This window comes from Mesoplodon bidens (genome assembly GCF_964165515.1).
Source record: "Mesoplodon bidens genome assembly, contig: HAP1_SCAFFOLD_174, whole genome shotgun sequence".
Taxonomy (NCBI): domain Eukaryota; kingdom Metazoa; phylum Chordata; class Mammalia; order Artiodactyla; family Ziphiidae; genus Mesoplodon; species Mesoplodon bidens.
The window spans coordinates 782,864-797,637 of NW_027672266.1; the positions used below are offsets into that span (position 1 = coordinate 782,864).

The 14,774-nt window shown below is 43.8% G+C and overlaps 1 protein-coding gene across 1 annotated transcript in view; it reads right to left on the minus strand.

Annotated features, from left to right (window-relative positions):
- Positions 1-633: 633 nt before the first annotated feature.
- The window catches only part of LOC308610401 (Golgi-associated RAB2 interactor protein 3-like), a gene marked incomplete at both ends in the record, with an annotated part of 71,028 nt that continues 56,887 nt past the window's right edge, over positions 634-14,774 (minus strand). The window contains one exon of the mRNA XM_081259548.1: positions 634-695. Coding sequence (XP_081115674.1) covers positions 634-695 — 62 coding nt within the window. The remainder of the gene's footprint in view (positions 696-14,774) is intronic.

Consider the following 14,774-nt stretch of genomic DNA (forward strand, 5'->3'; position numbering starts at 1 on the left):
TGCCCTAGGCTCTGTAGCTCTGTTGTTTACTTCTTTGAGGGAACACAGTGCACTCCTCCTGAGTGGCTGTTGGCAATTTTCATCCCACCCATCAGGATAATAAGGCTCCCTGTTCTCCAGGGCCTGTCCTGCCTTTCTGGTTTTTATACATTTTTCGGATGTCCCTTTTGACCGGTGGCAAGTGAGACTTCTTTGTAGTGCAGATTTGCATTGCCCGCTTGATTGGTTGGCCAAAAAGGGCGTATGCGTTTTTTCCTGAATATATTCAGGAAAGAATGCATACGCCCTTTTTGGTCCAGTTCATCATTGTGGACGTTTTGCCGCTTTTCCTGTGCTTTCAAGGTGATTCCAATCTACCTCTTGATATCTGTTTCTGCTATTCTGCCTTAGTTTCAAGTCCGCCTAGTTACATTCCCTCAACAGATTTTTGAACTATAGTTGTCCTTTAATACTCCGCAAGTTTGTGAATTGCTGTGGCTCTGAGCACCATTTTTCAACTCGCTTCTTTGTGAGCTGGCCGCAAATCCGCAGGATTGCTTCAGTCCTTGTTCTGCTCCCTGGGTGGCAGGCTGAGCCTTTGGTTAATACTTCTTCCTGCCGGCAAATTAGAGTGACATGTTCCCGTCCAAATGCCTACAGCAGGTCTCTCATTTGTTCCCCCTCTTCCCTTTCATCCTCCGCGAAATTTGCAAACTCTGTGAAACAGGAGGTTAAAGGCAATAACTCTCCAAGTGGGGAGATTGATAGTAAACTGGCTGCAATGGTGAAACTGAGCACCAAGAGAGGAAAAATGAGGAACGTCTTAGAAACCTTTACTGATCACATGATGTCCCATTCTCTGGGTTTCCCATGCAGGTTTTAGCTGTAGTAAGATTACCTTTAACGTGGAGAGTTGTATCCCATGGAATGTGTGGCACGCATTATTTCTTTATAGGATCTGCATTTGCTCACCCAACCCCACCAGTCCTCTAAGCCCCAAGTGTCCAGCCTTATGTCTCATCCAGGTGTCAATGTAGATATGGTCAATCAAGGTTGCATCACAACCCCTGAAATAATTGTGTAAGAATTACTCTGTTTTTGTGTTTTGCTTTTGAAATTCATTATTATAATGGTGTTGGTCTGATATTCACCGCTGTGTTTATGCCACAGTATACACACTTGTTTCACCTACAGCGACATATCAATATATAGGATTTAAGATTCTTACTAGTCAGATATATTCTTTTGTGGTGAATAGGTAGTGTTGTGTCCAGTTCACTGAACTAGGAGTAGGTCTTTTCTATTACATTTTTGTTTTATAGAACGGTATCTGTGCTAATTTCAAATTTTTGTTTTATGTGTCACCGCACCTCACCTTTCCCCTTAAGGAGGCTAAGTGTGTTTTCTAAATGTGTGACTCTGTTCTGTTTTGTAGGTCAGTACATGTGTAGCGATGTCAGTGCCTCCCCGAACCCCAAACTGGGGAATTTTTAAGCTATGGCTACACGTATGTCCATTAAGGGCCATGGGAAATAGGCAGAGTCTGAACTTTAGATGATTGACTTCTTCAGGGTCAGAAGCGCTCACCATCGGCCTTCCTTAGGTTACATTTTATCTGTCATTGATAGATGATGTCGATAAAAATATGTATTCTTTTTCAGATTATTTCCCCTTATAGGTTATTGCAAAATATTCAGAGTAGTTCCCTGTGCTATACAGTAGTTCCTTGTTGATGATCTGTTTTATACATAGCAGTGTGTATGTGTCAAGCCCAAATGGTAAATTTACCCCTCCTCCCACCTTTCCCCTTTGGTAATAATAAATTATAAGATTTTATACTTCTCAGAAATGGGGGAGCTGAAAAAGAGGTATTGTTTTCAATGGAAAAGCATTCAAAACAAGATTGAAGCTTCAGCCAAGAGTATTAGATGTACATCCTTGGAAATAAATCACTTCATTTCTCTAATGTTGACCTGACAAATAAGACAGACATGTTCACTGAACTTGCTTATAATAAAGAGATGGAAATATCAAATGGAAATCTTAGAAACATCTTATTTTACCCGAGCCTTATACACTGCTCTATGTTAACTACAGTTTGGCTCACACATCTGTTCATTGAAGTTACAATGTTCTCAATTTCTATTACTGATCCTCCAGAGCGGACCCCAACAGGGGTCCCCCTGCCCAGTGTCATTGGAGCCAACAGATCAATACTGAGTTTGGTTCAGAAGCAAAGGAAACTTTGTACTTTGAAAAGAGAATGGAGAGATGAGAGTGTGCACTGCCCCATGGGCTGTGGGCTGGGCTGCTGTGTAGAGATCCTGGCAGCATCAGTGGGAGGGAGGGACGGAGCTCTCGAGGGCTGGTTTGGTTGCAGATCAGTGCAAGCTGAGATGTCGGACCAGCAATTCTACACTAGGAAATCTGGTCTGAAGTGCCGAGTGTGGGATCTCTGCCTGTGGAACCCTAGGAGCACGTGAAATTAGACAAAGCACAAATGAAAAAAAGGTTAGACTTTATTTTATTGCCCAGATTCTATTTTTATCTCCCAGGAATTTTTAATGGGCTTTGCTGAAGATGAACACCTCCTCTGCTTTTGGTCCCATTCCTCATTCTTGGGGTGCTGAGGGTGCAGACCCTTCTTCTGTAACTGCTTCGTGCTGAGTTGGAGTCCTCATACCCGGGGGGAGGTGCAAAACTTGTCCCAAGCAACCTCCAGGTGAGATTGATTGTCCCCAGGCCTCCTGCCTCACTGCTCGTCCACCTGAGCACCAGCATTGGAAGTGTTATAGATTCTAATGACCTTTAAGGGTCCAGGAAAGAGATGCACACAGACGCTGTGGGGGCAGCTTTCACCCCGCCCCACATTGGTTTGGTGACCTTAGGCTGATGCTTTCTGCCAATGTAGATGCTCTGACCAGTAGTCTGTGTTTTCTTTAATTAGGTCCCTGAATTAACGTACAAACAGCACCAGGTGTCAGAGCCCTGCCTGTTCAACTCCCAGACAGTCCAAGGACGGTGGTGATCCAGGACCATGACGGCCAATGAGTCAATGGCCTTTTGAAGTAGCCAGGAGTCCAGCCAGTCTTACTGGCCGCTGTCACCACGGTTTCTGTAGGGTTTTCTATGGTGAAAGCATGATATACGGTTCCCCCGTGAAGCTTATTAGCTCCCTTCTGGGTGGAGTAAGTCCTGCAAGCAGTAGTCTGCTATTTTGGGGCACACTGTTGTTGTTTTCTGAGAGAAACTCCAGGTAAAGTGATGGTCACACAAGTCATCTTGGGGACCCGTTGCCCCCGTTTGTCTCTCTGGAGGTTGGAGTTGGAGGGCCTCCTCACTCGAGGTCAGTGTGTCCACGGAGCGACCCCTGCAACTTCAGGGCATGCTGGGTGGTTAGCATCACCACGTGGGGTCCTTTTCCCTTAGGAGGGAGCTGGCCTTTGGGGCTGCTGATTTCCAGGTTTTAGATACCACCAGTATCCTGGCTTGATTGGGCAGCGGGCAAAGCCCTTGGTGCCCATAGTTTATCCTACCTGAATGACATTCCTGCGTTGCTCCATTTCAAGTGGTCTCAGTTTTTGCACTAATGCTCCAAGGGCGATTCAACTTTGACCGGGAATCTAAAGGTCAAAGGGTTCATCTAAATTAGGGAGTTCCAGGGCAAGGGTCTGAATTGACGGCTCTTTCCATTCTTGAAAGGCTGCTTCTGGATTCTATTCAAAAGGATCATCACCTTTTCGTGTCAGCGTTTCATATAGAGGCCCAGCTATTAGACTGTAGTTAGGGATCCAGATGCAGCAAACCTTGGCCTCCCCAGGAACCTCTAAGCAGTGTTCTAGTTTTACAACAGGTAAGGCTGCAAATGGCTTCTTCCCTTTCCTGGGATGGGCTTCTCCGAACATCTGTGAGAATGAAGCCCAGGCAGGTCACCTTAGCCTGGGACATTTGAGTCTTTTTCTTGGACACCTTCTATCCTTTCTTGGTTAGGGAGTTCGAGTCGTGCTTAGTAGGGCTGGTGATCAGAATGTCATCTGCATATTGAAGGAGGGTTCCCGTTTACAGAGGTAGAACTTTCAGGTCTTTAGATAACATTTCCCCAATGATGGTGTGGGAATTTTTTAACTGTTGGGGCAGGGCGGCCCAGGAGAATTGCTTTTGTTGCATGTTGTGTCCTGGCACACACAAGCCAAAAATTCTTCTGACTCTGGGACGAATGGAATACAGAAGAAGGCATCATTGAAGTCTAACACAGAATGCCATGTCCTAGTGGATGGTAGAATGACCAGCAGGGTGTAGGAAATAGGAGCTACAGGATGTATATCCTCGCTGGCTTCACTGACTGTCCTGACATTCTTTACCAGGTCACCAGCAGCCCACGGGGCTCTCATGGTCAGGCCCCTCGAAGGATATGGGGCTCACCTGGGCAGGTCCACAGTAGCCCATGGGGCTCTCGTGGTCAGGCCCCTCCCAGGAAAAGGAGTTCCCCTGGGCAGGTACCCCAGCAGGGCTGGGCACACAGGAACCATGCACATAGCCCACATTAGAGAGCAGCACAGATCGCCTGTCGCTCAGAGCTGACACAGAGCACCTCAGAGCAGGACTTGAACTAACAAACACCAGCTCCAACAGGTCTGTGACCCTGGGCATCACTCTGTGCAGCTTCCCTCTGCCTGGTCTTCCAGAGACTTCCACTGCATCTGAGGCACAAGGCCTCTGTCTCCATCCATCTCCACTCCTCTCCCTGACTCCTGGGTTCCTCTCATTAGGAGAGGGTCCTCTTGAAGTTGTTTTCCACTCATGCGCCTGATAAAATGATAAGAAAACAAGACGGAGCTGCAGACCCTTGTCTATCCTGACTCTCAGGAGCCCACACCTGTTCCTTTTGACTGGCCCGTTTAGCAACATAAAGTTTCTGCAAATGTGAGCCACTGAGGGGTGAGGATTGGCTGACCTGGGCAGCCTGACCCTCCTGGCCAGCCCTCCCCAGATGTGCCTGGTTTGAGTTCAATACAAACAACGCTGCAGGCAGTAAGAGGCACGGGAGCTTTGCCTGACGCCATATTCTCTGCCCCATCAGCAGCATCGGGGCTGTGCTGGTGGGATGGAGTGAGGAGCGATGGCTTTCTGGGAGAACCGGTGTGAGTGGGGCTCTGCTGGACTTTCTGCAAGAGTTGCCGGGCTGCCTCCTGCTAAAGAAGAGGATGTGCCACCCATACTTTCTGCTGGAATTTCTCCCTGGGCAGAGGTGAGGAAGGAAAAAAGCAGTGGGGACAGGGACAGGAGGGGTATCACAGATAAGCTTCCAGAAGAGCGCCCGGGGCCAGGACAATCCTGGCTGGCCTGCAGGCTGCAACTCGGCCTGTGTACTGTCACTGGTGTGGCTCCACGGTCCTTCCTCTAGGCTTTCAAACCCTTGTACATATTCAGGTGTTTTACCTGGGAAGGGTGGGAACAGTTCAGCAGCAGCTGGCCTGGGGCTCAGAACACTTTTACTTTCAGACGCCTCGGCACGGTCCCCCAGCTTTGCAATGAGGATGCTCCTTGTGGGTGGTGGAGGCTGATGGCTGTATTGGAGATGATTCCCCACCTCTGACCAATTTCAGAATTGTTTACAGATGGAGCAAGTGCCCTGATAGAGTTTTCCTTTGTATAACTGGTGAGTTCAGGTTTTTTTTTTCTTTCAAGATAGATTTTATTCCTCTTTTATGTATTTATAGATAAAAGAATGGAAATAATTCATTCATATAAGTACACGTGCATGAAGGGAAGTACTTTTTTCTCTTTTATTTTTAAATTTTATTTTTTAACAATTTTGAAATTTAATTTTATTTATTTTTTATACTGCAGGTTATTATTATTTATTTATTTTATGCATATACATGTATACAGGTCAATCCGAATTTCCCAACTCATCCCACCACGACTACCCCATGGCTTCCCAAACTTGGTGTCCTTACGATGGCTCTGTACGTCTGTGTCTCTATTTCTTCCCTGCAAGCCAAATATTTCCAAATTATTTTTTCCCACTCTGAGGGATGCCTTTTTCCATTCCCGTTATTTTAACGAAAAAAGAAAGAAAGAAAAAGAAGCAGAACACTAATGTGCATAAAATATGCCTTTTGAAACTGTAGTTTTGAAATATGGACTTCGTTTGAATTTTTTGGTCGATATATGACCCCAGGATTTGTTTTCATGGCAGGTGTCACTTACAGGCCTGCAATGATTTTGAATATCAACTGTCCATTAGCGCTGGGATTAAAGCTGCTGTTGTGTGAAACGGCCACAAGGAGGCAGCAGTTCTCTCTTACCAAATGTGGTTACTAGGGCAACAGAGCCTCAATGGAAGTCCTGAACTAGATTGGAGTTTAGAATGGAATGTGCCAGGAGAAAGCCCCTCAAGTTTGTCTCACTACTTCTTGTACCTGATTTTAATTTATTTTTTTTTATTTTTTGTTACAGCAATTTTATTACAGTGCTTGGATTGTTGTAGGTGTGGAAGATGTGGTTCTTTTACACATATACATATGTCTGTTCTTCCTGGGAGCCTTTTACCATGAAGGATATGACAGAATGATGAGTAGTCTTCTCTTGGTATTCTGTAGGTCTTTGGTGATTATATATTTCACCTGTGTTTGTATATGTCTGTTAACCCCAGTATCGTAATAAAACCAATCCTCACACCTTTCCATTGGTGAACCATAAGTTTGTCTAATGAATCTGTGATTGCCCTTCTCCGTGGAAATATCTGCCCCGATATCAATTTTTAGTTAACACCTATAAGTGATATGATACGATATGTGTCTTTCACTTTCTGACTTACTACAAGTCACGTGATTACTTCTAGAATCATCTACGGTGCTGCAAACGGCATTTTCTACTTTTTTTCCTTGGCTTCTATTCTGCCTTAGCGAGGTCCATTTTCACCAATGTGATTCCCTGAGGGCTGAGGATTAGCTGACCTGGGCAGCCTGACCATGCCGGCAAGCCCTCCCCAGGTGTGCTTGAGTTGGGGTCAATATAAACAGCGCTCCAGGCAGCAATAGCCCCTGAAGCAGTGCCTGACTCCATATTCTCTGCCCCGTCAGCAGTCTCTGGGCTGTGCTGGTTGGAGGGAGTGATAGGCCGTGGCTTTGTGCGTGGCCCAGTGTGAGTGGGGCTCTGCTGGACTTTCTGCAGGAATTGCCAGGCTGCCACCTGTAAAGAAGAGAATGTGTCACCCGTACCTTCTCCTGGAATTTCTCTCCGGACAGAGGTGAAGAAGGAAAAAAGCAGTGGGGGCCTGGACAGGTGGGGTATCTCAGGCAGGGCAATGGAAAGCTTCCAGAAGAGCGCCCAGGAACAGGACCATCCTGGCTGGCCTGCAGGCACCAAAATGGCCTGCGTGCTGTCGCTGGTGTGGCTCCATGGCCCTTCCTCTAGGCTTTCAAGCCCTTGTACATATTCAGGTGTTTTACCTGGGAAGGGTGGGAACAGTTTAACAGCAGCTGGCCTTGGGATCAGCTCACGGTTACTCACAGATGCCTCTGCATGGTCCCCCAGCTTTGCAATGAGGACGCTCCTTGCGTGGGTGATTGGCTACTGCCTGCATGGGACATGATTCCCCACCTCTGACCAATTTCAGAATTGTTTACCGCTGGAGCAAGTGCCTTGGTAGGGTTTTCCTCTGTATAACTGTTAGGTTTAGGTTTTTATTCCTCTTTTATGTATTTATAGATATAAGCATGGAAATAATTCATTCATATAAATACATCTGTGTGAATGGAAGAAATTTTTTCTGTTTTATTTTTAAATTTTATTTTTTAAAATTTTGAAATTTAATTTTATTTTTTTATACAGCAGGTTATTATTAGTTATCTACTTTATGCATATACATGTATACAGGTCAATCCCAATCTCCCAACTCACCCCTCCACCACAACCCAATGGCTTCCCCCACGTGGTGTCCATACGTTTGTTCTCTACCTCTGTGTCTCTATTTCTGCCCTGCAAACCAGTTCATCTGTACCCTTTTTTCTAGGTTCCACATATATGCATTAATATACAATATTTGTTTTTCTCTTTCTGACTTACTTCATTCTGTATGACAGTCTCTAGATCCATCGACGTCTCTACAAATGAACCAGTTTCATTCCTTATGGCTGAGTAATATTTCATTTTATATATATACCACATCTTTATCCATTCGTCTGTCTGTGTGTATTTAGGTTGTTTCCATTTCCTGGCTATTTTAAATAGTGCTGAAATGAGCATTGTGGTGAATGTGCCTTTTTGATTTATGGTTTCCTCTGGGTATATGACCAGAAGTGGGATTGCTGGATCCTATGGTAATTCTATTTCTAGTTTTTTTAAGGAAACTCCATACTGTTCTCCATCATGACTGTATCAATTTACATTTCCACCAATAGTGGAAGAGGGATCCTTTTGTCCAAACCCTCCCCAGAATTTGTTGTTTGTAGATTTTCTGATGATGCCGACTCTAACAGGTGTGAGGTGATACCTCATTGTAGTTTTGATTTGCATTTCTCTAATAATTAGTGCTGTTGAGCAGCTTTTCATGTGCGTCTTGGCCATCTCTGTGTCTTCTTTGAAGAAACGTCTCTTTAGATCTTCTGCCCACTTTTGTATTGGGTTGTTTGTTTTTTTTTAATATTAAGCTGCATGAGCTGTTTATATATATTGGAGATTAATCCTTTGTCCATTGATTCGTTTGCAAATGATTTCGCCCATTCTGAGGGATGCCTTTTTCCATTCCCGTTTTTTTAACCAAAAAAAGAAAGAAAGAAAATGAAGCAGAACACTAATGTGCGTACAATATGCGTTTTGAAAGGGTCATTTTGAAATATGGACGTCCTTTGAATTTTTTGGTCGATATATGACCCCAGGATTTGTTTTCAGGGCAGGTGTCATTTACAGGCCTGTATTGATTTTGAATATCCACTGACCATTAGCGCTGGGATTAAAGCTGCTGTTGTGTGAAACGGCCACAAGGTGGCAGCAGTTCTCCCTTACCAAATCTGGTTACTAGGGCAGCAGAGCCTCAATGGAAGTCGCGTTCTAGATTGGAATTTAGAACGGAATGGGCCAGGAGAAAGCCCCTCAAGTTTGTCTCACTACTTCTTGTTCGTGTTTTTAATTTATTTATTTTTTATTTTTTATTACAGCATGTTTGATTACAACGTTGGTCTTGTGCTAGGCGTGCAAGATGTTTTTCTTTTACACATATGCATATGTCTGTTCTTCCTGGGATCCTTTTCCCATGTACGTTATGACTGAATGTTGAGTAGTCTTCTCTTGGTATTCCGTAGGTTTTTGGTGATTATATATTTCACCTGTGTTTGTATATGTCTGTTAACCCCAATATCGTAATGAATCCTATCCTCACACCTTTCCATTGGTGAACCATAAGTTTGTTTAATGAATCTGTGATTGCCCTTCTCCGTGGAAATATCTGCCCTGGTATCCATTTTTAAGTAACACCTATAAGTGATATGATATGATATGTGTCTTTCACTTTCTGACTTACTACAATTCACGTGATTACCTCTAGACTCATTTACGGTGCTGCAAATGGCATTTTGTCCTTTTTTTCCTTGGCTAATATTCTGTCTTAGCGCGATCCATTTTCTGCAATGTGATTCCCTGAGGGCTGAGGATTAGCTGACCTGGGCAGACTGACCCTGCCGGCAAGCCCTCCCCAGGTGTGCCTGGGTTGAGGTCAATATAAACAGCACTCCAGGCAGCAATAGCCCCTGTAGCGGTGCCTGATTCCATATTCTCTGCCCCGTCAGCAGTCTCGGGGCTGTGGTGGTCGGAGGGTGTGAGGGTCCACGGCTTTGTGGGTGGCCCAGTGTGAGTGGGGCTCTGCTGTACTTTCTGCAGGAGTTGCCAGGCTGCACCTGTAAAGAAGAGGATGTGTCACCCATAACTTCCACTGGAATTTCTCTCCGGGCTGAGGTGAGGAAGGAAAAAAAGGAGTGGGGGCCAGGACAGGAGTGGTATATCAGGCAGGGAAATGGAAAGCTTCCAGAACAGCGCCCGGGGCCAGGACCATACTGGCTGGCCTACAGGCCCCAAGTTGGCCTGCGTGCTGTCGCTGGTGTGGCTCCACGGCCCTTCCTCTAGGCTTTCAAGCCCTTGTACATATTCAGGTGTTTTACCTGGGAAGGGTGGGAACAGTTCAGCAGCAGCTGGCCTGGGGCTCAGCTCACGTTTACTCACAGAGGCCTTGGCAAGGTCCCCCAGCTTGTCGATGAGAACGCTCCTTTTGTGGGGGGGCGGGGCTGCTGGCTGTATGGGAGATGATTCCCCACCTCAGACCTATTTCAGAATTGTTTAACGCTGGAGCAAGTGCCTTGGTAGGGTTTTCCTCTGTATAACTGTTAGGTTTAAGTTTTTTTTTTTCTTTTTTGGTTCAAGTTAGATTTTATTCCTCTTTTATGTATTTATAGATATAAGCATGGAAATAATTCATTCATATAAATACATCTGTGTGAATGGAAGAACTTTTTTCTCTTTTATTTTTAAATTATATCTTAAAATTTTGAAATTTAATTTTATTTTTTTATACAGCAGGATATTATTAGTTATCTATTTTATGCATATACATGTATACAGGTCAATCCCAATCTCCCAACTCATCCCACCACCACCACCCCATGGCATCCCCCACGTGGTGTCCATACTTTTGTTCTCTACCTCTGTGTCTCTTTTATTCTGCCCTGCAAACCAGTTCATCTGTACCATTTTTCTAGGTGCCACATATATGCATTAATATACAATATTTGTTTTTCTCTTTCTGACTTACTTCATTCTGTATGACAGTCTCTAGATCCATCGACGTCTCTACAAATGACCCAGTTTCATTCCTTCTTATGGCTGAGTAATATTCCATTTTATATATGTACCACATCTTTATCCATTCGTCTGTCTGTGTGTATTTAGGTTGTTTCCATTTCCTGGCTATTTTAAATAGTGCTGAAATGAGCATTGTGGTGAATGTGCCTTTTTGATTTATGGTTTCCTCTGGGTATATGACCAGAAGTGCGATTGCTGGATCATATGGGAATTCTATTTCTAGTTTTTTTAAGGAAACTCCATACTGTTCTCCATCATGACTGTATCAATTTACATTTCCACCAATAGTGGAAGAGGGATCCTTTTGTCCACACCCTCCCCAGAATTTGTTGTTTGTAGATTTTCTGATGATGCCGACTCTAACAGGTGTGAGGTGATACCTCATTGTAGTTTTGATTTGCATTTCTCCAATATTTAGTGCTGTTGAACAGGTTTTCATGTGCGTCTTGGACATCTCTGTGTCTTCTTTGAAGAAACGTCTCTTTAGATCTTCTGCCCATTTTTGTATTGGGTTGTTTGTTTTTTTTTAATATTAAGCTGCATGAGCTGTTTATATATATTGGAGATTAATCCTTTGTCCATTGATTCGTTTGCAAATATTTTCGCCTATTCTGAGGGATGCCTTTTTCCATTCCCGTTTTTCTAACACAAAAAGGAAAGAAAGAAAAAGAAGCAGAACACTTATGAGCATACAATATGCGTTTTGAACGGGTCGTTTTGAAATATGGACGTCCTTTGAATTTTTTGGTCGATATATGACCCCAGGATTTATTTTCAGGGCAGCTGTCATTTAGAGGCCTGTAAAGATTTTGATTATACACTGACCGTTAGCGCTGGGATTAAAGCTGCTGTTGTGTGAAACGGCCACAAGGTGGCAGCAGTTCTCCCTTACCAATTCTGGTTACTAGGGCAGCAGAGCCTCAATGGAAGTCGCGTTCTAGATTGGAATTTACAACGGAATGTGCCAGGAGAAAGCCCCTCAAGTTTTTCTCACTACTTCTTGTTCGTGTTTTTCATTTAATTTTTTATTTTTTATTACAGCAAGTTTGATTACAACGTTTGGCTTGTTGTACGTGTGCAAGATGTGTTTCTTTTACACATATACATATGTCTGTTCTTCCTGGGATCCTTTTCCCATGTACGTTATGACAGAATGTTGAGTAGTCTTCTCGGTATTCTGTAGGTCATTGGTGATTATATATTTCACCTGTGTTTGTATATGTCTGTTAACCCCAATATCGTAATGAATCCAATCCTCACACCTTTCCAGTGGTGAACCATAAGTTTGTTTAATGAATCTGTGATAGCCCTTCTCCGTGGAAATATCTGCCCTGGTATCAATTTTTAGGTAACACCTATAAGTGATATCATACGATATGTGTCTTTCACTTTCTGACTTACTACAAGTCACGTGATTACCTCTAGACTCATCTACGGTGCTGCAAATGGCATTGTGTCCTTTTTTTCCTTGGCTAATATTCTGTCTTAGCGAGGTCCATTTTCTGCAATTTGATTCCCTGAGGGCTGAGGATTAGCTGACCTGGGCTGCCTGACCCTGCCGGCAAGCCCTCCCCAGGTGTGCCTGGATTGAGGTCAATATAAACAGCACTCCAGGCAGCAATAGTCCCTGCAGCTGTGCCTGACTCCATATTCTCTGGCCCTTCAGCAGTCTCGGGGCTGTGCTGGTGGGAGGGTGTGAGGGTCCACGGCTTTGTGTGTGGGTGTTCCGTTGTGAGTCTGGCTCTGCTGGACTTTCTGCAGGAGTTGCCAGGCGGTCACCTGTAAAGAAGTGGATGTGTCACACATAACTTCCACTGGAATTTCTCTCTGGGCTGAGGTGAGGAAGGAAAAAAAGGAGTGGGGACCGGGACAGAAGGGGTATCCCAGGCAGGGAAATGGAAAGATTCCAGAAGAGCGCCCGGGGCCAGGACCATCCTGGCTGGCCTGCAGGCACCAAGTTGGCCTGCGTGCTGTCGCTGGTGTGGCTCCACGGTCCTTCCTCTAGGCTTTCAAGCCCTTGTACATATTCAGGTGATTTACCTGGGAAGGGTGGGAACAGTTCAGCAGCAGCTGGCCTGTGGCTCAGCTCACGTTTACTCACAGAGGCCTAAGCACGGTCCCCCAGCTTGGCGATGAGGACGCTCCTTGCATGGGGGTGCTGGGCTGCTGGCTGTATGGGAGATGATTCCCCACCTCTGACCAATTTCAGAATTGTTCACTCCTGGACCAAGTGCCTTGGTAGAGTTATCCTGTGTATAACAGTTACGTTTAGGTTTTTTTTTTCTTTTTTGGTTCAAGTTAGATTTTATTCCTCTTTTATGTATTTATAGATATAAGCCTGGAAATAATTCATTCATATAAATTCATCTGTGTGAATGGAAGAACTTTTTTCTGTTTTATTTTAAAATTTTATTTTTTAAAATTTTGAATTTTAATTTTATTTTTCTATAGAGCAGGTTATTATTAGTTATCTATTTTATGCATATACATGTATACAGGCCAATCCCAATCTCCCAACTCATCCCACCACCACCACCCCATGGCTTCCCCCACGTGGTGTCCATACGTTTGTTCTCTACCTCTGTGTCTCTATTTCTGCCCTGCAAACCAGTTCATCTGTACCATTTTACTAGGTTCCACATATATGCATTAATATACAATATTTGTTTTTCTCTTTCTGACTTACTTCATTCTGTGTGACAGATTCTAGATCCATCGACGTCTCTACAAATGACCCAGTTTCATTCCTTCTTATGGCTGAGTAATATTCCATTTTATATCTGTACCACATCTTTATCCATTCGTCTGTCTGTGTGTATTTAGGTTGTTTCCATTTCCTGGCTATTTTAAATAGTGCTGAAATGAGCATTGTGGTGAATGTGCTTTATCATACATGGTTTCCTCTGGGTATATGACCAGAAGTGGGATTGCTGCATCATATGGTAATTCTATTTCTAGTTTTTTTAAGGAAACTCCATACTGTTCACCATCATGACTGTATCAATTTACATTTCCACCAATAGTGGAAGAGGGATCCTTTTGTCCACACTCTCCCCAGAATTTGTTGTTTGTAGATTTTCTGATGATGCCGACTCTTACAGGTGTGAGGTGATACCTCATTGTAGTTTTGATTTGCATTTCTCTAATAATTAGTGCTGTTGAGCAGCTTTTCATGTGCGTCTTGTCCATCTCTGTGTCTTCTTTGAAGAAACGTCTCTTTAGATCTTCTGCCCATTTTTGTATTGGGTTGTTTGGTTTTTTTAATAGTAAGCTGCATGAGCTGTTTATATTTATTGGAGATTAATCCTTTGACCATTGATTCGTTTGCAAATATTTTCGCCCATTCTGAGGGATGCCTTTTTCCAATTCCGTTTTTTTAACCAAAAAAGGAAAGAAAGAAAAAGAAGCAGAACACTAATGTGCGTACAATATGCGTTTTGAAAGGGTCGTTTTGAAATATGGACGTCCTTTGAATTTTTTGGTCGATATATGACCCCAGGATTTGTTTTCAGGGCAGGTGTCATTTACAGGCCTGTAAAGATTTTGAATATCCACTGACCATTAGCGCTGGGATTAAAGCTGCTGTTGTGTGAAACGGCCACAAGGTGGCAGCAGTTCTCCCTTACCAATTCTGGTTACTAGGGCAGCAGAGCCTCAATGGAAGTCCCGTTCTAGATTGGAATTTAGAACGGAATGTGCCAGGAGAAACCCCCTCAAGTTTGACTCCCTACAGCTTGTTCGTGTTTTTCATTTATTTTTTTATTTTTTATTACAGCAAGTTTGATTACAACGTTTGGTTTTTTGTACGTGTGCAAGATGTGTTTCTTTTACACATATACATATGTCTGTTCTTCCTGGGATCCTTTTCCCATGTACGTTATGACAGAATGTTGAGTAGTCTTCTCGGTATTCTGTAGGTCATTGGTGATTATATATTT